The following is a 27,006-nucleotide window of genomic DNA, read 5'->3' as shown; positions in this document are numbered from 1 at the left end:
GTATTTGACCCTAAGTGAGTACAAGAGATGAGATCTCCTCCATCTGACAGTATCTAGTAGTTACGCTGTCGTGGATATTTTACTAATCTTTTGCTGACAATCCTCCTCCAAAAAATGCAAGGTTAGTGCATGTCATTTTTCACCAGTATGTGTAATCTCTTACTTTCTAATTAACTTGCTTTGCAAGCTGAAGTGTAGTAAAAATGTTTGCAGCTTTGACACTGGAATTGCCTTGATAGTTCCCTGCACAAATTTTGTGCTTACTAGGATTGTATTTCAGTTACACTTCCTATCAGAATTATACTTCTTAGAGCCGATTTTCAAAATTCTGTGTTGGCATTGGCAGCCTTAGTAATCATCTTTGCTCTCATTCAGCAGGTATGTGACAAGAGAAAAAGCAAAGATTTTTTTATCTGCAAAGTACAAATAGGGATAATAGGGTGTATACATGTTTGAGCCCTTGCTCACCTGCATAGCTCACAGTGTCAAGGCAAATATTCATTTGAAGTGCATATATAATCAGTATACTGAGACTTGTTCTCTTTTGGTGCTTCTACTTTTCCCAGATTTCTCTGTTCTGAATTTTCAATACACGGAAATGGAGAAAACATTCTGTTAACATGCTTGGCATTTCTGGCTTTATTGCCCCAGATTCCCCATGCGAAATTGCTAGATTAGTTCAAAGGACTATGATCAGTCTGAAACATTGCCAGCTACTTATGAATTATAGATTGTTTCATGTATTGCACCTGCAGTAATTGCAGCTCTTCTGTTAATGCATGTAGGGGTATGATAACGTTTCCTCTTTTTTTTTTTTTTCTCAGTAATTGGTTTTGCATGTTCTTCTATGTGAAAGACTTTCATAAGGGAGCATACATTTATATGTGCTAGGAATGAGTTTGGCAAATTGCTGGTTAATGCAAAGAGAGCATACAAACTTGGAAAAAGTTCTCTTTTCTGATGTTTCTTAGAAAAGTCTTACAGGCAATGTGTTTTTAAAAAAGCATGTTGAGCAACAGCATCCATGTAATTAATAACAATTAAAATTAATGTTTTAAAAAATGCTGTGTATAATGTAACTGCATATTTTACTGATGGCAGAATTAGGCCTAGAAGCCTTTTTAACCTTTACAGATTTAAACCTGCATCTTCTAAATCCATATAGGACAAATATCCCTTACGGGCCTCTAAAAATTGGGCTGTTATGAAATAGTCTTTGTATTGGAATTCAGTTTTCATTTATTTTGTTTGCTACAAGTTGTAATGAAAACAGAATGTCAATGTTTGCTTTTCCTAAGGAATAGCCAATGTATGTATTTGCTCTTTATTCAACTGTTGCACAAACTTTTCAAGGCCAGAATTACTCATTTAACTTTCTGGGCACTCTGTCTGGAGACTGATTATTCTATCTGTGTCAGCTCCACTTGTGTGCTGTTTTCACAGCTATAAATTAGATATGCTGTTACAGAGATTCCTACAAAGAGCAAATCTTGAAGTTTGCAGCATCGTCTTTACACAGAAAAGCCTCATGAATGTGCCGGGTCGGACTGGAGCAGGCCTAGGAGGTGCACAGGCCATGCAGGCCACGCTGGGCCAAGATCGTGCTCTGTAGCCATGCCAGGGCAAGGCTGCCTACCCCAGAGGCAGGCTGGCATGAAGGTAGCTGCCTGGTAAGAGAGCAAAGGCCAAAGAAAAGGCCAAAGACACGGCCTGTGGCGGCCGGAGCAATGAGATCAGCTTCCACTGCTCGCAGAAAGTGCTGTACTTCGAGCAAGAACTGGGCATGGCATTAAATGCAATGTAGGGCTCAGAGCCACAGACATTTGACCTTGTAATGTCTTTTTTGAGGTAACCCCCGTGGAAAGTGGTTCAAGCACTAATTGCAAATTCATCCCACAACAATTAGGCTTAGACTTGAAGAAATGTGTTTGTGACTTTCTTCAAGTGGGATGCTCAATATCAGCAGCAACCAACCAACCAAATGGCCACAAAAAGTCTACATTGCCAAGCATCTTAGGAACTCAAGCCCAATGGATATTTATCTAAAGTAATGGTTTTTGTGGATGCTGTTTCCTCTGACTCTAGCAAGAAAGGAGGGAATCACAATTATGAAGGAACTTTCCAGGCAAAGGCAGGAGGACTCAAGAGCATATGGAAATAATGAGTTTGTCAGATGGGCAGACATACAGGATTCATCTGGGTTGTATTGGTCAAAAAATCTGGCTTTTCTATTTTAGAAGTTATAGTTTTTGATTGTAGTTATTTGATAGCTTGTTCTTACTGAGTTAATCGGTTTTACAGTGTTGGAAAGGATAGATACATGGCATGTCTACATGGTTTTGTTTGGTTATTTTTGGGGTTGTGTGTGTGTATGGGGGAGTGTTTTTGTTTTTTTTACCAGAGAGAACAAGCAATCCTCACATCAAAACCTTCAAATTCAAGTATTGAGTGATGATCCAGAATCACTCCCAGCACAGGCCAAACTTGCACTACATTGTTAAGCATGTAAAGGTGGTTTTTCTTTTTCCTATGGACATGTTGAGAAAGAAGAAAAGTGGAACGGACCCAATAGGTTATTAGTTACAAGCTAGTAAAAGAAATCTATTAATAATTTTGATTGTTTTACACAATTGCATTGTAGAAAGCAATCCTGAACAGGCAGGAAAACAGACTATAATTTGAACTAGTCTTTTTCACTTATTTTACTTCTTTGTTACATACTTAAGTTTTCCTTGGGAAATTTGCCCTTGTTTGTATTGGTTCTCAGAATAATCAAGGCAGGTGTTATATAGTTCCTTGTCTCTTTTTATCAGCTAGAGTTTGGGACACACACATAGCCCTTTCGGAGACAGGCAGATACTCTATTTTTCTAGCTAGAGCAGGGTGCAATTGCCTGCCTTTGTGCCAGGCATGCATCATATGTTTGAAACAAGTATGGCAAATCAATTTCCTAACCTTTTGGACTCTCGTTGGTTTGTATTTGCCAAAAAAAATTGCAAAAGATGCTTTGTTGTTGGTGTAGTCCTTAACAGTACTGTGGGATATTCTGCTTACTTACTGCTCTGTGATTGCCTTAATGCAAATTGCAGTTGTCCTTGCAGGCACGCAGAATCAGGGTTTCCTGAAAATGCAGGGTTTCCAGTATACTAATCGGAGATTTTGACATTGGAGACACTAATCATTACTTAGAATCACTTTTATGTCATTTTAAGTACAGATAGAAGTGAGGAATCCCAGGAAGTGATTTTTGCTCCACTGCCAAGGCAAACACATCAAACCACTGATAAAGAGATGAAGTAATTACAATTCTTCATTTCATTCGCTGATTTAGCTTAGTCTAACTGAAAACTCTTTTGTAACAGAAGGATATCCATTAGATAGAAATTAAAGCCATTATCTGAGATGCATTCTGGTGTCTAAAAAAAATTAAGTTGTTCAGACCAAGAAAGTGGAGCAGCTGCCACAGAAGCCAGATTTTGGAGCGCTGTTTGGGTAGAGAGGTGGTCCTTCTGGAAAATATTATTATTTTTTTCCCTATACCCATGACATCACCCAACCTGCAAAGGCATCTGCTTGCCAGATGCTGAAGGGTATTTGGTGTAGTACTATTTATCTGAGAGTAAAAGTGCAAATTAATTCTAAAGAGATGGACATAGGCAGAGTTGGTTGAGAAGATAGCCCAAGATGAAAAGCATCAAACAGGAATGCACTTTTAATCTAAGTTTTAATCTTTACACAGAGTTAATTTCATCCACTAATTTCTTCAAGCAAAATGCATGCAGGTCCTGCAAGGCAGAGATCTTAGGGGACTTGAGGGTTTGTCGGGATTTATTCCCAGCGGTGGCTAGCTGGTGGGGATGGGGGCACCTCGGCTTGGCTCTTCCAGGTGCTGCAACCTGAGAGCTCCGTGCCAGCATGGGTGGAAAGAGTCAGGGAAGCTGGCAGTGTAGTTTAAACAGAGCCACAAGACCTGCTCATTACAACTTGTAGGCAAACACCTTGAAGGAGGGTTTGTAAGATTTGAGGAGTGAGTTTGTGTGCTCTGCTGGGTAATGCAACAGAGGCGGTGCAGTGTAAGATGCTTTTCATCGTGCTGCGACTCAGCCAGCAATGTTAATGACACCGTTTATTCCGGCAAGACGTTTGCACATAAAACCCTGGCTTTACCCTTTCCATCTTATTTTTGGACCTTCTTCTTTTGGATTTCGGGCTCTGCCATGCATTCCTGGGTAATTACAGGAACTGCAGCGCCGGGTGCTTATTTTCCTGGAGAAAAACCGTGATCTTCGGGGAATATTTTTTTTTTTTTATAAAAAAAAAAAAAAAAAATTAAAGGCAGGGGGTAGCCTCTCTTGCACGCAGCGGTGAGAGGAGGGCCCCGGCCCGGCCCGGCCCTACCGGGAGGAGCTCGCCCGGCCCCCGCGGGGCCACCGGGGGTCTCTGGGCGAGGGTCCCGGGGCCTCGGGGCCGGCCCGGGCCGGGGGCTGCAGCGGGGCAGCGCAGGTAAGGGGCGGTGGGGCTCCGGGCAGGGGGCAGGGGCTTGGAGGGAGGGGGCTTCTGGGGCCCGGGGAGGATTTGGGAGCGGAGCCAGGACTCTCCGGGTCGCCCTGCAGCCCCAGCACGGGGAGGGGGCAGCAGTGGTCGCGGATCGCTGGGCAATGTGGGGTTATGTGCTAGGGGTGCGAGGCATGCGCTGGAGTGTCTCGCACGGCTCTTTTCCCTTCTCCTCTTCGGATGTTTCAGACAGAGGTAGGTGTGCATCCAAACTTGCATTTCCAGGGAAAATCAACAGAAGTTAAATGCGGTCGTGGCTACCTGGGGAATGAGAGAAGCTCTAAAATCAGGCTATCACCGTCTCTCTATTCTGTTTCAAACCAGAGTAATGCTTGGAAAAACTTTTACAGCCTCTGCATATGTTCCGTTTTGCTTCGGTTTTCCAGCTATAAATCATCTTCTGCTCTCCTAATAGCACTTAATGCTTGACATGGTATCAAGCATTTCATTGTCTTTCAGAGACTTTAGCTTTCTGAACTTTGAGAGCTTAGGAACTAAAACGTAGAGGTACTTAAAAACAAAGTATTTATGCTTTTTTCCTTTTTAAAATGAATGATTTGAGGATTACCGTGCACTTACATGCTTAGGATTTGTGATTTCTCCTGTGTGTATGACTTTGTTTGCTTTACCTTATAGCACTTTTTGTAGACCTCTGTAAATTATGGCATGCGATGTTCCATGAGTCACTGTAAATACTTTGTCATTTGCAGAAGGAATGTACTCGGTATCTACTTGACATGAAAATGCATCATTAGCTCTGCTGTTACCTTTCCAAAGTTCACTCAGATGCTTTTTTACCACTTACTTAGACTTTCCTTGTGTTTTTCTCTTTGCAAATGGAGCTGGGTAACACAAACAGATTTCTCTCAGTTGTGGAGAGTGTGGGTAGAAATAACTGCTCGGGCAGAAAAGTCAAATGAATCTTGAGGAGTGGCTTGAATAATTATGCCTGTGTTTAGGCAAACTGCTCTCTGTTTACTCTTGCACACTGAATCTCCCTGTAAATATCAACTTACCCAGTGCTGCAAATGGCCAGACCGGCAGCACAAAAACGGGTCTTTTGTTTTTCAGTCTTAAGACAGAAATGAATCAAGTCTTCTCAGTGTCACAGCTCCTGTCAGTTGTCTCATGCTCTGCTTCTTGGATGTGATCAAACACACTCATGCTCGCTTGGGGTGGGCAGCAGTGGTCATTTTGATTTCTCTTCCTCGGTGTGAGACGGACAAGTTCCTAAAACCAGGGATTATATGTAATTAAGCCTGTTTGAAAAATTTGGGTTTTTAAAGTGAGTGCCATGATATAGTGGCGCTCCTGTGTCATTTACTCTGTGGTGTTAGCCAGACCTTGAGTGCTGGCACCACTTTTTGCTCCAGATGCTAAAAGGGAGCCCCAAGTCCCTTCTCATCAAATTACGCCTAGGCCAGTGTCTGCTGTAACATTTTAATACTATCTGAGTGAATTCCTAAAACCCTTTCTCCGCATGACCTTGCACTGGAGCCATTTCTAAGATACAGAGCGTAGCATCTGTAATGCCAGTGGTTTTAGAAGAGCTGCTGGTCTAATTGAATCACAAAGCTCCTGCTCCACAACACTGTCCCCACTGGTGCCATTACTGCTGTCGGATGAGAGGCAGCAAGGGCTGCAGCTGCTGCACCCCTACATTATGGAGGACACTCCGTTTTCTGCTGCTGTTGCGTTGGCCCTGACGGATTCCCATCCAGCGAGTGCAAGGTGATCCCATAACGAGGAACTGTACCTGTTTCTCTGAGACATTTTGATTTTTCTAGCTGGGCTAACTTGGACAGCCATTTCTCACAGCTATTATCAATGTTACTGACTGCCTCACCAACACTCGTTTATTCATTAGTGTTTCTCTTTCCCTCACATCTTCGTGCTGTTGAAAGCCTATTTCAACTAGTAGAGGCAGTGCATTTAGTTGCCGTTGTGATGAGCAGTACATCGAGCACCCTGGTCTTGACAGACATGGCTTGCAGAGAAAATTTCCAGGTGCAAAGGCAAGTCTGTCAAGGCAGAGCTCTAGGTCCAAATCCCACCTTCAGCTCTGGTGTATGGCTTTATGGAAATTACCTACAAGAAAGCCTTTTATCTTCTTTTTTCCCCTTTCTTATCAGAACACAACACTGCAAGCCCCAGCACTCAAATATCACTGGTTACAGCACCCGAATCCATGAGATTTAAACATGTATTTGGATTCACTTTATTTGTCTTTTCCATCTAAAACCTTGGGGGCTCACGCTCACTGACTGTACTCCACAGACAGGCAGGATGGCAGAAGGTTAGGATTCCCTTAATCAAATACCTTCAGAAACACGAATTCAAGAAAAAAAGAGGCTGGATCTCACAGGAGGAAGCAAAAGGCAGCAGTTTCCATGAACAGCCAACACGCTGGGCACACTCATTGCTGGTCTCTGGCATCCTCCCTCGCAGAGGACAGGAGAAGCTCAGCTCTTACAGGTGTCACCTGCTTGTTGCCTTGTTCAGAGCTGTGCTGAGCTGGGCTATAATTTTTTGATACGAAAACTGAGTCCTTCCTATGAATGCTGTCATGGACTTAGCAACGCTCTTGAATGTGTTGACATCGGTCCTTCCCATGTTTGCCAGCTTGATACTAACCTTAAGATGAAAGCTTATGGGCATTTAAAGCACAGCATGATACTTTTGCTTATCATATTTCATTAGTATTAGGTGATTCTTTAAAATGGGGTCTTCTGTGTAATATTCCGTTTTCTCATTCAGAGGTCTCTGTCACCCCAACACCTAGTGCTACAGAATGAACTGTTACCTTAATGCCTTGTCTGTACGGTAACCGGTTGTTACCATAAGGCAACAACCCTTACAACCAAAGAATTACAAATCATATTGAGGTCAGCAAGTCCTGTCTTTCATACCTGAAGATCTGTCCTTCTCCAAAGAATTCCTCACTTTCTTTCTTTCACACCTAGCTTCCTTGCAGGTAGAACATACCATTTTGGACCACTCAAACACTGTTTTCCCAATATCCTCCCCTCCCCCCCCACTTTTTCTTTTTGTTATCTTCTTATCTTCAAGAAGTATTTGGGAACATAAATAATTGCAGCAACTTCTAGCAATCTGCAAACTGCGATGTAAGTCTCAAAAGTAGGATTTTTCACAGGCCAGGTGATCACTAGTATATATTACAAATATTTATCTGGTGGTCTCGCCAGCTTCTCGTTCTTCTTAGACCGTTCCACTGAAGCCCCAACTGTATTGTTAAGATGCTGTAAGAGCAATTCCATCAAAGGGATGCTAACTAAAACCAAATCATGTTTTATTTAATTTCTTCTCCAGGACTGGGCTTTGAGCTCTAGATGATCAGCTGATCCAATAGACTTTTTGTCTCCTGATATTTTTCTAGCATGTCAAGCAGGAAGCAGAGATCATGTAGATAAACACAACTGGAACTGCAAGGAGAAACCGTACCCTACAAAACTGTTTTATGCAGGGTACCCAGGGAGTAATTCTCCTTGTGGTGGCTTGAGTCTGCTGTGCTGGGAGGAACCGTGCATTGACAGCATCCCCTCTGAGGACAGCAGTCTGCCTGACCCTCTGTGGGATGGAGGCTGCAGCTCTGCCCATGGGGCAGCTAGAAGGTCACCCCAAAGGAAGCAGCACCCATGCTGGGCTCCTGCAGGTGGGGAAGTGGCTGCAGCCAAGCATACAACGCAGGGGCTAGCAGCTCATACCCTCAAGAGATGAGCGATGCACCCATGCTCCTCTACCCTTTGTTGCAAGTAGTGCTAGGAAATGGCAGGTTATACGGCCAGTACAGGAACAGACCCTCTTTCATTAGAAAATATATATATATTATCGTGTCCCTTGCAATTTAAAAAAAAAATAATTTTGTCTGTGTGTGACTTGAACTTGTGGTGATCTGAATAAAAGGCCTCAAATGGGCAGTCCTGGATTCTGAAAATTTCATATTCACAGAGTAGCAGCTGCTCTGATATCAAGAGCCAATGGTGAGATTGTTACGGAGTGTTTATTGTCCCTGGATAACCCCTGGAGACAGCCTGCTTGAATATGGGAGTAGAAACAGAGTCAGCAGACGTGCAAAGGAAGGGAAAATCAAGCCAAAAAATGGAGGGTCATGAGAGGTGAAAAAACACTGTGAGGAGCTCTCAAGAGGCTGAGAAGGACAAGTGTTTTGGAAGGAAGAGCTGTTGACAGCTGACGAAAGAAATGGAGTAGTTCAGGTTGTGGGCCCAAACCCAGCACTCTGAGGGTTTGTCTTGTAGCTCCTCCCTTCTAAGATCAGTATATAGACTTCTGGTCATTGAAGCTTTGGGATTTGTATTTTTCATCTCTGTCTTCTTTAGGCTTGGAGATTTGATCAAGGTGTGAATTATTCTCTTGCGGGCTTCAGAGATGTCTGTTCATGACATATTTTGACCTAAAATTCTTTATCTTCCCCACCCTTAAGCCAAAAATATTAGGGATGTAATATTTTTTAGCATTTCAAGAAGTCCTGAGTCCTGCTTTCATTAGTGTATTCAATACTTAGTATAAGTTTAATTCTGAAGTAGCTATACGTGCCATGTAAGTGCTTCCTGATGCCAACGCAGTGACCTCATTTGGGAACATGGGGCTGTAGCTGCTGAAACGCTTTTAGTCTTGACATGAAACCAGTATTGCATTCAGCAAACGAAGCAATTACAGATGACATTGTGTTTCAGATCAGTGTGGCTCTCTGTGATGTTTGCAATTTAATGGCTGCAGGGTAAAAGGCACTTGGATTGTGAATACATCTTTATGTGCAAATAGGAAACTTTGGTATTTAAGTAAACTTGTCTGAGATTTTCTTCACCTCAGATGCATTGGACTGTTCTGCATTTCAGTTTTCAGTAGAAACTGTGTGATTGGGATTTGTATACTGAACAGAAATCATCTAGAAAGTGTTATTTCTTCTTCTTATCGGTGTGCATTATTTTTACTGACATAAAGATTGATTACTCCGGGCATTATGGATAAAAAATAATTTTGTTTCAAATATTATTCTCAAACATTATAAATGCTGCATTGTTGTTTCCTAATCTAAGTATATGGGAGAAAAATAACACTTTGCTTTACCATTGGAATAACTTTGCAAATGTTTCATCTTTGGTTTTAACTTCTGTTACCACACAGTTCTGCAGCAGAAACTAATGCACTGCAGAAGAGCGAGTTTGTGGCCTCATAACTTGTGTCGTTTGGGGGGAAAAAATGTTTCTGGTTGACTGTCCTCTTCAACATCCTCCAGGGCTTGATAAACACAGGAAATTACAGGGCATGCTGATGTGACAGAAGAATGTGCAGGGCAGGGAAGCGCCGTGCTGCGTTGCTGGTTCTGACTGACCGGGTGTTCGCATCCTGGTCCAGTATGGGCTATCCTGCCTCAGGCCCTGGTTGTTTTAAAGGGAGAAGGGGATAAAAGAACACCAGTCTAGTTCTCCATAAAGTGATTGAACAGCTGCCTCGATAGCCAGCTTCTCCAAACAACCTGCAAGCCATGCCTCAATCCCCACATCAGCAGCCTCAAGAGGTCGTGAATGAAAACAGTGAACGTTATAAAAGTTCCCTCTCCAAAAAGTCAGAGGATGCTTGAATCAATTTCTTAAGTCTGTTTCTCACCTTCCTTTCATTTTTCTGTCAGTGTTAGGTGAGGTAATTTACAGGCTAAAAAGGCAGCTTTTAATACCCAGGAGAATACATACCTTTTCTTGACAGCTCAGCTGGAGACTACATTTGCTCATCCCCTCCCTTCCCTCCTGATCCCACATTCCCTTCTGACCCCAAGGAGTAAGGTGCAGCCTGAGCCAGGGGATGGACATCCAGGGCACACAAAGCGTTACTGTTACATACGGAATTTGTGGACTACCATCAACAACCTATATTTGGTTGGCAAAGCCTGTGTGTAAAAATACTTTTGCAATACCACCCAGCTTGTAATTTCTGGAAAAGCTTAAGCCATGCAAAGCTTTGTGTGATTACTGCAAGAAAAATGATACTTTGAGCTCACGTACGGAAGAAAAAAAGCATCTCATGGTCACAAGTAGCTGTAAATTGTTCTCATTCCTTACTCCAGTCAGCTGCAGAAGCGTTGCCTAGTACTTAATATTTGTAAACTATCTGGACAGCTGATTTTATGGCCATCGTTATGCCTCGTTATCTTTTCCTCCTCTTTCCCCAAGACCATGGGGCCCCTGAGTCCTGGGTGAGGACAGGGACAGCCTCAGGATCTTCTTCTCTACCTGCATCCCTGGCAGATGCTGCGCTCTAGGGAAGCTGGTGGGTAGCGAGGAAGGTTTGCTGCTGAGAATGTGGCTGTGGCTCTTAGAAAGAAGTGGCTCTGCTGGCACCCCTGGCCCTGAAACCACTGAGGGTGGAAGAGGGTGTGGGACCTGCATGCCTTCCAACATCAGTCCTCCAGTGATTTATTTCTTCACTTATGGGATAAGGCTGTGTAAAAACAAAACCTCAGACTGATTAATGAGCTGGGCTGCACAGGGGGTTACCAAATTCCCTCCAGTCCCGCCAGGAGCAGCCATCTTGCCCCGGTCTCCCTGCACCTCCCCTTGCTTCTCCCGGCCCTGCCGTCTGGCCCCAAGGCAGTCTTTGCTGGTCCTTGCAGTGTCCTCTGTGTCACACAAAGCCCCATGAGGTGAAGCTGGCAGAACTGACGGGTGTCTTTCTAGAGAAACTGTATAAATAAACCCCAGCATTTTCAGACGCTCTCAAACTGAAGGATATGCTCCCCCAAACTAATAATACTCAATCGTAATGCTTACAGCAAAAATTGATTTCTGGTTCTCTCTTGTTTGTATTGGATATGCAGCAGTAGCTTGTTCCTTCCTTCCTTTTTTCTTGTTCCTTTCTTCCTTTGCCTTATTTTTAATAGTTTTGAACAGAATGTCTTGATGGGTAATCCAGATTTAGGGCAAAAAATCTTCCAGTATCAGAGCTGTAAATAACCCAGGGGTGAGTCTACAGATTGGGATTTACTTTTGAAGTTTCATACACTGTGCAGTACAAATTACATTAACAGATGGTTATTTGAATCTTACTGCAGCTGTAGTGTCCTAGAGGTAGGCTTTCCATAGATTTAATTTACCTTTGTAAACCAGTATCTCCCTTTGATGTGTGGTACAGGGTAAATTTTTCCATTTGGAGTGCTATGCACCTGTTGTGAATAACAAAATACCTAATGAATAAACTCTTTTTAATGAACTATGTTCAGTGAGATCAGACACAGAGGGGAGAAAGGTCACTTCACCCCCCACTCCTCTTCCTTTAATTCAAAGAAGGAAAGGAATAACGTGTCTGAAACGACAGCAGTGTCACTCAGGCCAGCAGGCTTTTGGAGAACCAGAAATTAAGGCTTTCAAAACAAATGAAACATTTCAAAGTTTAATGCCAAGTTGAGGCAACTGTCTAACACTTCAGCTCCTGCTAGTATCACCAATCTTTAGGGGAAACAGTGGTGTGGTGAGCATTGGCAGCAATAGACCAGTTGACCACAGCCTTTGAAATGTCCCAAGGTAAGGTTACTCCTCTGGGACACATCAGGGCCAGCTCCAGTGTGTGGGGCTGAGACCCCAACCCTGCTGCCGGGGAGCAGGCAGGGCTGTCCCCACTTGCAGGCACCCCAATAAGACACACAGGTATAAACCCAGCAGGCTGACTTGCCATCGCTAGTGTGCTCAGCACCGGGGAGCTTAGAGCTCAATTTGGCATTCTATGAGTGAGAACAGAGATGGCCATCGCCTTTACTTTTCTTCTTGATGAGAGAGAAGTGGCTTGCAGGAGCCTTTCCCCACAGGGGAGTCCAGATCCCAAGTGGAGTCCTTTCCCTTTCGTAAAATTAGCAGACACGTCCCTCATCAGCCCTTCGGCACAGTGATTATTTTGGGACCTGATGCTTGGCCACGATGAGGTACTGATGCTGGTTCAGCAGTTTTGGACAAGGCATCCCAAAGCATGTCTGCAGATAAATCTTATCCCTCCTCATACTATGCAGGAACATCCATGGATTTTTTCCCTTCTCCTTTGTGTCTATATAGGTCACCTCTCTCTCTCATGCAATTGGGTAATAGTCTTATGGCAACTGTAAGACCTGTGTATGTGGAAAAGTTTCCCTTCCTAAAAATAATAAATAGAAAAATAATGCCTTAAGCGGAGTTTAGCCTCCAGAAATAAGAGAGGCCTCACATTACGTGACTAGACAGTGTTACATGAACCATCTGCAAGTACTCCATGGCCCACAAGCCACAGTTTAAAACTTCTTATGCAGAGCTGACTGTAGGAAATACTTACTGAGAAGAAAAATATACCAGAGCCTCCATCTCCATGTTCTGCTAATAACTAGATGGCTGTGGTGTAGTGTGGTGATGAGATTTGTTAGTTAGTGACAATAATAATAGGAAATGAAGTTTGCTAATGCTCATTACGTGGTTATTCTTGGTTACACATTGCCTATGCAAAGATTTTGTGTGCTTTTGTGTCGTGATGCCTGACAGCTCAGTTTATACAAGCATAAAGAAAAATTGCAATCTAATCTTAGAGATGGAATTTTAATGAAGAAGCTGATGGAGCTAAGTTACTTCTCCTAGAAGTTGGGATGAGGACATGAGTTACTAGGACCTGTTAACAGCACTGCTGTTAAACATTTATGCACCACTGACCAAGTGATAGCCTTATCACTCGGTGTGCTTGATGGGGATAATATGTAGCTAGTTGTAGGTACATAATTCACCTATCATATACTGAGAATCACTTCTTGTTTGCAAACCATCATGAGACATCCATGCTGAAATGCAAAATAGTTTTTTTATTAGTTACCCGTCAGATCTGTACACAATCCATTTTTCCCTTAATCAGATATTATATTGATTTCTGTTTGTGGAGCAGAGAAACATGTAATGCTCTTCTGTGTGAAGTGACCAAAGGGGAAGGAACCAAAGTTTGAATATTCATGTTCTCTGCTTTGCTAGTGAAAGCTCAACGGCATGTCATTGTTCACTATAACATCTTTTTCTCTTTGCTTGTCAGATGCCAGCTTTGCATTTCAGGTCAGCAGCTTTGCAGCTGGGTCACTTTTGTTCTGCAAAATTGTGAAACTTGGGAGATAGTCTGGGTGTCTTGAACAGACATGGGCAGATAGTGGTAGGACAAAGGGGAACCATTTAAAACTAAAAGGGGGGAGATTTACGTTAGAAGTTAGGAGGAAATTCTTTCCTATGAGTGTGTCAAGGCATTGGAACAACTGTGGATGCCCCATCCCTGGAAGTGTTCGAGGCCAGGCTGGATGGAGCTTTGGGCAACCTGGTCTGGTGGGAGGTGTCCCTGCCCATGGTAGGAGGGTTGGAACTGGATGGACCTTGAGGTCCCTTCCAACCCAAACTATTCTGTGATTCTATGAATCTGTGAACAGCCAGGGACACTTTTTCAATCTAAGCAGGAAGATAATTTAAAATGATAACCCATAGATTTCTCCTACCACTCCAATAATCAGTCTCTCTCTCTCTCGTTTTTTTTTTTTTTTTTTCTTACCTTCAGTTATTGCACAGTAGAAAATCATGGGAAATTTTAAAGGCCATGCCCTCCCTGGAAGCTTTTTCCTTCTTTTTGGCTTGTGGTGGTCAGTGAAGTACCCTCTAAAGTATGTCTGCCGAAAGAACAAGAGTGCTTGCTACCTGGGTTCCAGGGCAGGATTTCAGCGCCTGGAATTTGTTGAGGGAATCATCAAAGCTGTCTTTGCCCTGATTGGTAAGTTAGATGGACTCAAGGAAGAAAAGAAAAATGCAAAGAGCTGTGCCTTTTAACATTTTTTTTTCCAAAGCTTGCTTTCTGATAAAACAAATCTTGTTCTGCCTTTTTGTTTGTTTGTTTGTTTGTTTGTTTCGTTTTTAGGTAGTGGTGCAAGAAGGATAGCATCACGAACCAGTGCAACAAGCTACTAAGTTTCGTGATTTATTTATTTTTGTTGTTTTCAGTTCAAGAGAGGATGCCATTCTGAAACAGGTCTTTAGGTGGATTCACATAGTTCTGCTCAACAAAACAAGCAAACAAAAAGAAAACAACTGTGAGGGGCTATTTGGTATCTTTAAGTAGACATTTGGGTCAGGCTAGGTGCTTTACTTAACTCCTCCTGGCCTTTAAACACTATGAATCTAAGAAGTAGCGCAGCATTTGCTATTAATTACATCCTTATGTAACTTGGTTTCCATCCATAGCACTCTTCCGGAGCTTCTGTAAATCTCCTGGCTCCTTCACAGGTGGTCCATTTGAATGTTCATGTGCTGCTCACTCCTTCAGGGAGGGAGAAAAGTTATTTGGGCAAGAGGCCCTCATGTGCAGGCTGTTAGCACCAGACTGTGGGGGCATTGCTCGTCTATTTTTGAATCCAGCCATCCCAACCCACTGCTGTGAATGGTTTCAGGTGGCCTGCCAGCTCTCAGATGTTGGTAGGCTCCACCAAGCTATGGATAAAATATGTTTTTCATTAGCACCATTCAAAAGGACAAATATTCACAGAAAAGACAAAACTCCAGGTCTTACTGTTGCAGAATTGGTGCAAGGGGGGTCCTGTTTCTCATGCAGTGGTGAACCCACCTGCATACTAAGAGGACTGTTTAGAGATCTGTGCAGCTGGATGGAAATGCCTACTCATTATCTGAATCCCAGCATGCTGCATGACATCCATCTTTACTTTTTTGAGTAAGCAAACTAAATAACAGGAGGTAGGGGAGCTCAACACATGTGGGCCTCAAGATTCAAAAGAAAATAATTTTCAGTATTAAGATCCTTTTTTATCTATCTACTCTTTAAATGCTCACAATTCCCTGGTGTATAATCCAGGGGTAGGCTTTACCCCCATACGTTGTTCCAAAGCCACCTACCTGGTTTTCCTTCCCCTCTGGGAGTTGTGTCACTTAGGATACATAAACACCAACATGATGCTGTGGGTGCAATATAACATGCCTCAAAAATTATCAAAACCAGAATAATAATGAGTGTTTTGAGGTGTGGGTAAGAACATCTTTCCTACAAATCAGTGTATAGAGAGAGACAGACAACTAAAACATGAATCCAGTATTTTTATTTTCACCCTGGAAAGAAAAGCTATTAGTTTGATGTAAAGCAATTTAAATTCCAGTCAAAAATGTGGACAAGAAAGCTTGGCAAGGACAAACACTACAAGCAGCAGAAGGAATAAAAACTGCTGTTTCTGTATTAGGAAAAAAAAAAGGAAAAACGCTGCATTTGTTCTGCAGTATATCTACTTATACAGAGGGATGCTGGCACACACTATACTAAACAACATAAACAACTCCAATGTCTTAAAAGCATAATGTGTATTAAGCCCTTCACAAACTTAATTGATCCTATAAAGTATCTAAAAGTAACTTTCCCTGTTCTGGAGTACTGCAGTTAGTTAGCAAGACAACAAGGGGCCAAGGTAAGGGAGGCAGTGGAGCAGCAATGCAAATACTAACTCTGTATACATCCTCGTGGGACCTTTAACAGCTCTGCACGGCAGAGAGATTTCCTTTTACGGTTTTATAGGAAAGATCTCCTTTGAATTAAGAGTTTGAACTCTGCCATCCTTCATACTGCAAAGAACTGAAATGGGAAATCTTTCTTTTGGGGACTTCAGCATGTGCTGAATGCATGTTTGAACAACTGGGAGAGAGAGCTGAAAAATGTAGTCAGTGGACTACCACAATGGCAATTGTTTAAAAGAAAAAAAGGAAGAAAAAAAAGCACAAAATAGCCATCTCTGTTTTCATTTCTGGAAACTGCAAGATGCAAATAGTCCCACCAGGAGCTGAAGCCTGGTTTCCTATGGTTTTCTCCTTTCTGGCTTATGTGATTCTTAATACATGCTTGAGCTTACTCTGTGGTCTTTCCCTTGGCAAAGAAACTTTATTTCTCCTCTCCTCTCCTCTCCTCTCCTCTCCTCTACCCACTGCCTTATTTTCTTAGAAATGTATAGAATATAAATATCTGAGGCCTCTGTGCTTTTTCATTTGCATTTGGACAACATGTTAAAAACTTTATTGGCTGAATTGGGAAGTCTTTATCTTAAGCACCAGGACAAATAATAATATTTCTCATTTCATGTGCAGGAATGGTGGCTGAGCAATTTGTTCCCGATGGACCTCACCTGAAATTGTATAATTATGAGGAAAAGCACTGGGATCACTTGATGAACTGGCAGCATGCCACTATGTATCTCTTCTATGGCATTTCAGGCTTGGTCGACATTGTAGCTCACGGTACTAATGCGTTGCCAGTGGCCATGGACAGGATGATGCTTTCATTAGCAGTTTTTATTGAAGGTGAGTTCACCTCTCCCTGTAGAAATGCCTATGAAACTGGCACACATGTATTGGTCCTTTGGCTGGGATTCTCAAATTAACTTTAGAGAATGAGCTCTATGGGAAATGAGCATTTAACATTCTGAAACCTTCAAAAAATAATAAAAAAATACAACACATTCTTGGCCCTCCTTGAATTGCTAAGGATTTTTCTGCTCTGTAGCTGAGGAGCATGGTAACACGTTGCACAGGTGCATCTGTGCTTTCCTGAATCGCTAGATAGTAACAGGAGTGTTATGAGAATATTTTGGGTAAGCACTCAGTAGCTCAGGCATGTGCTTCAATATATGTACTGAGATGATATGCTACTGTTAGCTGAAAGCCAGCATGCGTGCATCTACCCTCACAGATGTCACATGTTGGAATTGCACTGTGGACACACTCACTTTGCGTTTTCTGTAGGCACAGTATATCTCATGGCAACCCTCTTGTTATACTGCAGAGACAGATGAATACGACTTCATTTAAGTGTGTTTTAAAAGGTGGTAGAACTGTAGCTTCCCATATTGCTTCCTGTCCTGAGCTCACAAGTGAAAGCATACAGTACATAGGCATAAGTCTTAAAAAATGACTCTCAGCTTACCTGAGAAGGTAATAGTGACATAAAGGGAAAGGTTTGATATTTTCTAAAAGTGTATGAAGGGAGATTTCAAGGAAAGAAAAAATCTTAAACTGTTCACTTAATTTATTCCAGGTTTTCTCTTTTGCTACCACCTTCATGGGAGAGCTATGCTGGATATTCATGTTCATCAGTTACTGCTGTTTGCTATATTTGGAGCTGCTATTTGCATATTTCTGGAAGTTTTCTTCCGTGGCAGTATTGTACTCGAGATGCTCCGAACAAGCCTCTGCATATTACAGGGCAGCTGGTTCTGGCAGGTGGGTCACTGTTCTACCTTAGGAATGTCTTCCTTCACCAGTATTAGTTGCCTACTCCTTTGCAGATGTTTCACAGTTGATATAATAGGCCTTTTAAATACAGATCTCAAAGGACCAAAGAAAGCAACACACTCTCAATGTCCCCTTAAAAAGATAAAAGTACATATTATTTCCATTTTACAGATGGTAGGCAATTTTACTTTTCCTGTATTTCATTTAAATCGTAGAATCACAGAATGGCTTGGATTGGAAATTTTACTTTAAGGCCATCTATTTCCAACGTCCCTGCCATCGGCAGGGACACCGCCCCCTAGAAATCAATACAGAAACTAAGGTGGTTTTGTTGAGCTCTCCCTTGCTATAATCATTAAATGTTCCCTCTGATCTCTGTAACATCCTGTTCAAAATTTGCAAGCCAAACAGCAGTGATTTTACAACCCCACAATGTTTGCTGCTGTGGGAGCAGGGAGTCAATGTCCTGGGGAATACAGGAAAGGAGAGACAAGCAACTCGTGACATTGCCATGAAGAGGAATGACAGTGCAAATTATTTTTCATGTGCTGAGCAGGTTGCCTCTTTTTACTTTCTAAAAACATTTCAACAGTAGCAGCCTAGATTCAAAAGGCTCCCAGTTCTCATTAGGGCACTGGGTAACATCCAGTTTATTATTTTAACAATGTTCTGGCATGTGAGCAGGAGAAGTAACAGTCTAAAGTTGTACGTTTTGGACATGTAGCTCCAGGAAGGTAGCTGCCAGGCCTTGGTTTCTGTGTGATTCTGCTGGATTAATAGATATTTGCATCCCTTTGCTGTTAGAGAGAATCTCATTAATTGCTGCAACCTTGCAACAGAGCAATAGGAGTGCTGGTGACTCTGTGTTTGATCTTATAGTAGAGAACTGAGGTCACTCCAGTGATTTTTCTTTCCGGCAAGTCTAGACTGCCTTCCCTTTTTTATATGCTGGCCAGACATGATGAATAAAAACGTTTGCTGTTCCTTAGGAGAACTGGACACTCCGCACCAAATCAAACATTTAAATACTTGCTCTGGCAGGAAGACAGACCTCCTAAACTGTAGTATTTTTCTATAAGTGAACTCAAGAGCCTGGTGCTGCAACACTCAGTGTTTTATTTTCTTGTTTGTAAGCTTTTTTGTTGTTGTTGTTGTTGATTTAAGAAGCCTTACAAAAGAGGAATTAGATGCAATCACTTATTCTTTGTTGTCTGTCTAGTCTAATTTTAAAACAAGTTATTTCTTTAGCTCCAGAGACAATGTGCTTTTTGTTTCAAAGTAAAAACTGAAGAGCTAAAAATACAGGAGATTTAAGTGTGGCTTTTTTAACACCCACATTAGACTTCAACCATATGTGTGACTGAAAACCACATACTGGCTGCAGCATGACAAATTTGTAAAAGGTAAAGGAGCTTTCTTTCTGCATCATCAACACCTTCATTCAATGAATTCTCTGCATGTAAATGCAAAATGCTCTCCTCCCCTCCTTCTTCCTCTCCCCCTCTTTGCAGCTTTAAAATCCTCAGCTAAATCACTGAGCAGTGACTTTGAAGAGTATCAGACAGTACAGAGGAGTGGTGCTTGTCAGGTCAGATGCCTGACCAGCCATGGGATTACTAGTTCTCTAGTTTATGCAGCAATATGAATTAGGTCTCCCCAGCTCTGGCTAAGCGAATCAGCTACGTACTTAACGTGAGTTTATAGTCCTACGTGAGAAAGTTACATTTTTACCTAATTTCAAAACCTGATGTTTTTCCTGGACAGAAACAGACCTAGGGCTTGCCTTTATTTATTGATTTATTATTCATCTTCTGAACTGTTTAGCACATTCCCAGATGCTTTTGGGAAGAAGCGAGTCAGTGTGAGTGGTTGGGCAGGTTTTCTATGTGGTGATGAGTTTGCAGTTGGGATCACACGTAGCTGAGGATCAGCCCCTTTCCTTATTGCATGTAGTTCAAGTTGCTGTAGGGCTTGTTGGGCCAATCGATCACTCTCTGATCAAGAGCAGAGGGGCTCTGGAACTGGCTCTGCGTCTTCAAAGGCATTTCTGCACAAAGCTGTGTAAAATGATCCATCCCATCTGAGTGTGACTGTAAAACTGCTAATAATCAGTCAGCACTGTAAGTAAATAAATGTCTGCCTTGTGATGGGTAGCATAATACATGATACAGCACAGGATACACGTCAAATGACATTTGCTAAACATCTCTTATTTGATTGCAGATTGGCTTTGTTCTTTATCCTCCAAATGGGAGCCCAGAGTGGAATCAAACGGATCATACCAATATGATGTTCCTGACCATGTGCTATTGTTGGCATTATGCTTTTGCTTTTCTTATACTTGCAGTAAATTACACAATTGTCAGCTGGTAAGTTACTTGAAACGCTAAAACTGTGGAGACCTGTCTGTTTGCTCTAGCAGGAACTTTTATTTTTTGAAGGCTTCACTGACAAATCAAAAGGTTCACACAAAGTAATTCATTGTCTTGCAAGGTAAAATGAAAATAGCCATATCTAATCAATGAAGACAACATGGCCCATTGCTTCAGTAGAGAAGGGAAAACATTCATCAAGTACACTTCTAACAGCATAATGCTTCTTATGTAAAATGAGCTCTTTTTGATAGTCCTCCACATTTGTAACTGCTTAATGAGCTAGAAGTTGGGAAGCCCTTTTTCTCAATTCTCTCCCAGTGCTTAACTGTCTTAATTCCAAGTGGATTCATCAGCAGGCTTCATGACTTAATTATTGGATAGATTTCATTGTTAGTACTTTCCTTTGATCAGACCTGTTTTGTTTTGTTTTGTTTTGTTTTGTTTTTCACTAGCCAGTTTCATCCCCTAATTTCTAGGTATAGCCCTTTTCCTTGCCACACAGTGGTAATTCTGACAAAATTCCAACTGCAGTGTGAACTTTGTTTGAAAAATGAGCCTGATGCTACCATGCGTGATCACTTTCTGCCTGCAGGATCTTACCATGCCTTTGCTGGTATTGTCCTAAATATGATTCTCACACCTTATTTTACCACTACCATTTTAACAGCCCTGTTTAATCATGCTCTGGCCACATGTAGTTCTTGCAATCTTGTCATGCACCAAGAAGGTGCTGGTTCTTTGGGGATCTTAGTAAGAAAGGCACTGATAACCCAGGGTTGTTAACTGGTTTGTTGTGTAAAGGGTGGAAACTACAGAAAAGATGACAGCAATCTTACGCCCCTTCTGATGTTGGGAACTGTGGCTGCTGCAGCATTGGTTGACCCCCTCCAAGTTGACCATGGGGTTCTGAGCAGAGTTCCCATCCATGGGGAAATTGGACAGCCTCTCACTGCTTCACATCTGTATGGTGCTCTTCCAAGTGAACAAACCCATCAGTCTTGTACCTGTACGACATTAAACTTTCTATACGTTAAAACGATGTTAGCTGAAAGTATGTGATCTCACGCAATTCTACAGCAAGAAGCTCTTACCAAAGGTACATAGAGGTGGAATTATTAAAGGCAGCACATACTAATGCCGCAGTATGTGCTTGGGCTGTATAGTGGTCAGTCATGCTAACATGCAGATCTCTACAGTCAAGGCCTGTGGCTAAACTCTGCTCAGATTCTGTTTGAAATCACTTGTCTCTTCTTCACAACATCTTCAGCAGTGGCCCACTACAGGCTTTCATAAGTCAATCATCCAAACTCCCTGATGAGATGCAAGAGTTAAACAGTTTTTAACCCTTAAATGATAGCCAGATTAGCCTTTGACTCATGGTTTGATTTGTAATATGCATGACAACTCTTTCTTTTTTCTCTCCAGGGCAGTTCGGTCAAAGATTAAGCAGTCCCAGTCCATGGAAATGGGATTACTGAAAACATCTGAAAGAGATCAGGAGTCAGAAGATGAAATCTAGTATGAATATGGCTTGATTAGTTTACCCACCCTACCATTAGGCTAACTGATACCTCATTTTTCAATTTGTTTACCATCTTATTCACTCTTTACTGCTACTTGCTATGCAAATATCATCCCCTGAGTAGAGTATACATCTACAGAATTAGATCTTTATTTGCAGAAGGTAAACTCGGTATTGATTTGTGTTGGTTCCTCTAGTACCTTACTTATCACATGCTTCAATGAAAAATAGACATTCAACAAACTTGAACTGGGTGAGGTGGCATTACCAAGTCTGTGTTAGACTCATTAAAACCTTAGCAAAATAGTTTCCATCTGCTGCTGAACAAATGGTTGTTTCCATAATTAGGGTGTCCAAATAAGTGCGTTTGTTGAACTCCAAATAACACAGTGCATAAACAACTCTGCAGACCTGGAAAAGAGTAGAACAACACAGAAAATCATAGTCTTGCAGCTGTCTTGTAAAGCACGTTTGTGTCTTTGCTTGTGGCTTTATGTTAAGTGGAAAGAACTACTCACAGCAAAGACCTTCAACATTTCCTTGAAGAGCGTGCTGTGTGTTCACTCCCAAGCTTCTGAAGGAGGATCAGAGGGGTGTACGGTAATTAAAAGCCACTGCAGTTATTCCCTCCCTTACCTAGATGGTCCTGTACACTGCTGCATGATGAGCACTGGGAGGGCAGAGGTTTCCCTCATAGTTGCTCCATGTCTGGCTGGCCACAGCACTCTCTCAATAATGACAAAAAAAAATAGTGTTTTTTTATTATTATTATTGTATTTATTTTTTTCCACTGAACAAGCTGAAGCCAGGCCCAGGATGTACTCCCCAGCACTCAGTCTCACTTAGGACATGCTCCAACCTCCACAAATGCAGAAGCGAAATAACTGATACGTGGCAGAAGACGGCAGAAAAATGATGCTGTGTGTAAGCACACTGCCCTCATGGGGCGGTCTCCTGCAGCCTGGCTCTTGCTCTCCTGAAGTCTTGCAAAGCCTGGCCTCAGCAGCTGGGCAGCATATGCTCCATTTTTTAGGGTCTGCTGATGGCCATGAGCCATGTTGCGTGGCCAGATGGGGTGAGATGGTTATTCTGGAAAATAGCTTCTTCCCTTTAGAATGCATCTACTAAAATACTATTTTCTTAGTTGATGGTGCAGGATGACTTCTGTTCAAATAACACTGGGCTTGGTGCTGCAGAAGTGTTCCTTCTATTATTCTGCCATTTTCATATTCTCTTAAGGGAATGCAGGACTGGGCTCTGGTAGATGAATCAGAATCATTGGGTCTAGCACCTCCAGTTTCCAGTTCACCTATGTTTTTTTCAGTGTGAACCAGAAGAATGAGTAGTATAAAACTACTAATTACAGTAAGCTGTTTGCTTGAAAAAATGAGAAAAAAAATAGTTTGTAGCTCAAAGGGATGTCAGGACTCAGAAAAAAAAAATGCTAAAGGCTTTTTCTAAAGCTATTTCACCTTCAAGGCAATGTACATTTTCACTTCATTTGTAGGATTCCCCCTTTTATCTTTTCTTTTCCAAAGACAGCTTTCCTTAGCTGTATGTGCTGTTAATGCTGAATTTTAGCCATACCAATGCCTCTTTAAAATAAGTAGGGTCATTTATTCTGAAGGAGATCTTCAGAAAGTACTTTGCTTCTCATAGGCAGAAACAACACAATTTTTCTCAGCACTTTTCTTGACAAATCCATGTAATGCTGTACAAATATTAAGGTGCTGTATATCTAAACTAAAGGGAAAATCTAAACAGGAAGAAAGCATGATAAACTGGTAGAGCTTTAATGTGTCTTCTTAGAAGACTTCAGTTGGCCATTTTTTAAATTATTTTAGATCTTTGCCAAGTATCATGAAGTGACACTTGTAAGTAGGTGTCAGATTATCTTACTGATATAATTAGATTATATCTACTTTGGAAAGCAAGAATAGGTGGCTCTGTGTTTAAAAATGTAAACTGGAAAACTGTATATATATATAGCCAAATAGCACCATTTTGTCTTAATATTTGTTTGCTCTTCTTTAAAGCCTTTCTCTGAAGGGTCTTGAAGATTTTGGCAAACTTTAATGAAGTCTGTCTCAGGACATCCTTGTAAGCTAGGTATCAGTATGGCATTTTTGTAGGTCTGTGTCTCAGTTTTGCATTGGTCTTATGGCAAATGCTGAATTAATGGATATTTACTTCCCTCTGCAAATCTAAGTCTTGAGTTTCATTACTGCAGTTCCATTAAAATAAAATTTTCCATTGGCACAATATAGAAGGAAGATCCGTCAGTTTGCTGAGGAGATTGCCTGTTAATAGCAGCATTGGCCAAATGCAGCATGTCATTACACCTGGCTGTAATCTGGTATTCATTGCACTACACCACTGTTGTCACTACGTTGTTAAGGTTTTTTTTTTGAGGGCAGATTTAGTTCCTGTTAGAATGGTAGGGGTGTAAATCTTGTTGAGAGTTATCCCCTGCATCTCCCTATGTCGCCCCATGGTGAATCTCCCATAAATGATCAGAGGACTGGACAAATAAGCCCACTAGACACATCTGCTGATTGTGGTGCAACCATGCCTAGCAAAGACACCCCTGAAGAAGCCCAGTTAGGAGGTGAATGCAGTCTGTGACCAAGAACTGTAGGACATGTTGTTTCCAAAACCTCATTGTGTAAGAGAAGGTGGCATTCTACTATTAGACTTGAAGAAATGCAAATAAAAGCAGGTCCTGAAGTCTTAAAGAAATAACAGTCTCTTAGATTTGATTTTTAATATGTAGAGGACATGCAGAGTGAGCGTTACACTGTTCTGTGCCTCATGTTTTCAGTACCACCAAGGACAGAAACAACCCCTTCCATGCTGGAGTTGAATGAGTGGAGGGAAGTCTGACAAGTTTACAAACGCCACTCAGATCAAGGTAGCTGCTCTCAAGAGAACTTAAATTATTGTTAAATGTTCGTGCCTTTAAAAACTAAATGGTAGTGTGTAATAGAAAATATATGCCTGTATTTTTATTTAAATAAAATCAATTTATTCATCTAAGATGTCTGTCATGTTTTTAAGGGAAAAACATAATCATTTATGGAGGAGGATGGGGCAGGTAGATATGTTACTTTTATAGCCCACCTAGACATTTGAACTAGCTGGACCAGACTTTGGGAAATGCCAGTTCTGTGTTCTGCACATCATAGCATTGGTTCTGGATAAAGCTCGGCTCAGAATGGGGAGGTGTTTCAACCTGGATGCTGGGTGGCTGGATGGCTGGGGACCTCGCAGTCCCTTCAGTGCTGAACTAAGAGTAAATTTGGCAGTGGAAGGGATTTCAATCCTACATATTCGTTCATCCTTTAAACTGAGGCACTAGAAAGCCTTGCTATGCCTGCTCCCTTAATGTGCTCCCCACATGGTTCAGCTCAGCTGAGCTATGCCAGCTGGGTTGGGAGTTACTAGTACAGAAGTCACTGGAAGAAAACAGAACTGTTTTTTATCCAGAAAGTCCTTTGGCATATGAAATAGTAGAAGAAAGCCTACTTTTCAAGGACTCCCAAGGACTGCACAATAACTGCACATCTGTTAAGAGGGAGAAAGTCAACTGGAAAACTGCTGGGCACTGGCCTTTAAAATCTGTTCTGGGTCAAATATGTGCTTGCCCAAAATATGTGGGAGGAAAAAGCCTAGTATTGTCAAAAAACTAGTCCTCAGATGACTTTTTCAGAATAGCAATTTCTATCATCTTGCTATTGAATTGTTGCAATTTAGGGATTTCTGTAAGATACTGGGTACACTTCTTAGAATGAAACTACATTTAAAAAAATAGCTGGAAAAAAATAATTATAAATACTACAGAATATTTAGGAATTTGATTGAGGTAAAAAAGCTCTTGTGTAAGGACTAATGCCATTTAATGACAAGATATTCTGCAGGGGATGGTGGCTGAGAGGTCAACATATGGGCAGGAAATTGGACCAGAAATGGTTATGTCTACACATTGTGGTTATCAGCCATTGCCTCTCTGAAAAGGAGAAAGAAGAAATGGAAAGCAGACTGCATTTATAAAGAAGATCCATGCAACTGCAGAGCAATTAAGCAATTAGAAATCACTCCTAGCATTCAAGGACTGAAGGGTGGGGGAGCTGCTCTCATGGCACACTGCTGCCATATCACAGGCAGCCTCCAGCACCCTTTAGGAGGAACAAAGTTCTCAGACACACTCTGGGGCTTTTATGGCTCCTGTGTGGCAGACTCAGAAACAACCATGCTGAGTTCCTGCTCCACAAATGAATGACAGCACGAGAGAAAGCTTGCACTGCTTTGCTGGAGTTTTACTTGTTTGTAACCGTGACTCAGCCAGATGCAGTTGACACATGAAAAAAATGTCAAAGATGGTGTTTACTGCTGGCACTGCACTTTATTTGGGCTTGAAAACAAAAAAAAAAGAAGAAAGGAAATAAGAAACATCTGGCTCCAATTAAGGCTCACAAGAAATGGAGAAAAGCAGGAGAATCATATCTAGTCACTCAAGAACAGTTTTGTCTCTGTACAGCTGCATCACATACAGATTTGCAAGTAATAAGGTTTTCTTTCAGTTTGATTTATCATATAAAAATTGTTTATTATTTTCATAAATAAAAATGTACTATCCTTTAGGATGTATTTATTGATTTGCTTAGGTTTTGTCATGTTTCCTTATGCCATTATTATTATTTTTTGTTAAGGCTTATGTAAATTATTCTGGTAAAGTTAGAAGTTCACAGTCTTTTTGTTCACAGTCCTATTTCCCATTTTCCATTTCCCAGCTGAGAAACCATCTTCCATGTGCAAACCTGGGACTGCAGCTGAAGATTTCAGAATCAGAGTGTGTCATATACAGAGATACAACATCCCGCCCAGAGATGTACACAGTGATGTCAGCTCTGTAAAGGAATGAAGCAGGAAAGATATTTCCACAGGAAAGAAAGGGCAGTGTTAGTAAATATGGGATTTAATTTTTATTTCTTTCCTACTTTGTCTTTTAAAATCTCTGCAAGCATGCAAAGCCCCTGCTATCATCCAGCAGCACTTCTATGAGCAAAGGACACCAGATTCAGGAGCTGGGCATGCTTTTAATACATTGTCATCCCTCAGACTCAGTGCTATACTTGGATATGGCTTAACTTTGCATTGCTGGACTGTTCCATGACTCAGTTTCCCCCCAGAAGATGCTGCCTGTCTGGCTGTCCTTTGCTCTGCTCTGCACAAGTCCCTTTTTGAACCCTGTTTCTAAAGTTGAGAT

The 27,006-nt window shown here is 41.7% G+C and overlaps 1 protein-coding gene across 4 annotated transcripts; it reads left to right on the top strand.

The window, feature by feature from the left end:
• Window positions 1-24,776, top strand: TMEM45A (transmembrane protein 45A). 4 transcript variants are annotated; one of them, XM_084521750.1, is made up of 7 exons: window positions 1-121; window positions 14,128-14,337; window positions 16,701-16,913; window positions 17,647-17,831; window positions 20,067-20,212; window positions 21,644-21,736; window positions 24,562-24,776. In XM_084521750.1, exons 2-7 carry the CDS (start codon window positions 14,148-14,150, stop codon window positions 24,605-24,607), a joined length of 873 nt encoding a protein of 290 aa, XP_084377876.1. In that variant the 5' UTR covers window positions 1-121; window positions 14,128-14,147; the 3' UTR covers window positions 24,608-24,776. The 4 variants fall into 4 exon arrangements, with proteins under 4 accessions (XP_084377876.1, XP_084377875.1, XP_084377878.1 ...); XM_084521749.1 differs by lacking the exon at window positions 1-121 and adding an exon at window positions 4,420-4,503; XM_084521751.1 differs by lacking the exon at window positions 1-121 and adding an exon at window positions 4,599-4,749.
• The last annotated feature ends 2,230 nt before the right edge of the window (window positions 24,777-27,006 follow it).

The sequence above is a fragment of the Aythya ferina genome, assembly GCF_964211825.1.
Source record: "Aythya ferina genome assembly, chromosome: 1".
Classification (NCBI taxonomy): domain Eukaryota; kingdom Metazoa; phylum Chordata; class Aves; order Anseriformes; family Anatidae; genus Aythya; species Aythya ferina.
This window is presented reverse-complemented; position numbering and strand designations above follow the sequence as displayed.

Excerpts from the sequence above, each read along its gene's own strand:
- TMEM45A (XM_084521750.1), top strand. The coding sequence starts at position 14,148 with ATGGGAAATTTTAAAGGCCATGCCCTCCCTGGAAGCTTTTTCCTTCTT. Across the intron at positions 14,338-16,700 it reads AGCTGTCTTTGCCCTGATTG|GAATGGTGGCTGAGCAATTT; the intron begins GTAAGTTAGATG and ends TTTCATGTGCAG. Across the intron at positions 16,914-17,646 it reads ATTAGCAGTTTTTATTGAAG|GTTTTCTCTTTTGCTACCAC; the intron begins GTGAGTTCACCT and ends AATTTATTCCAG.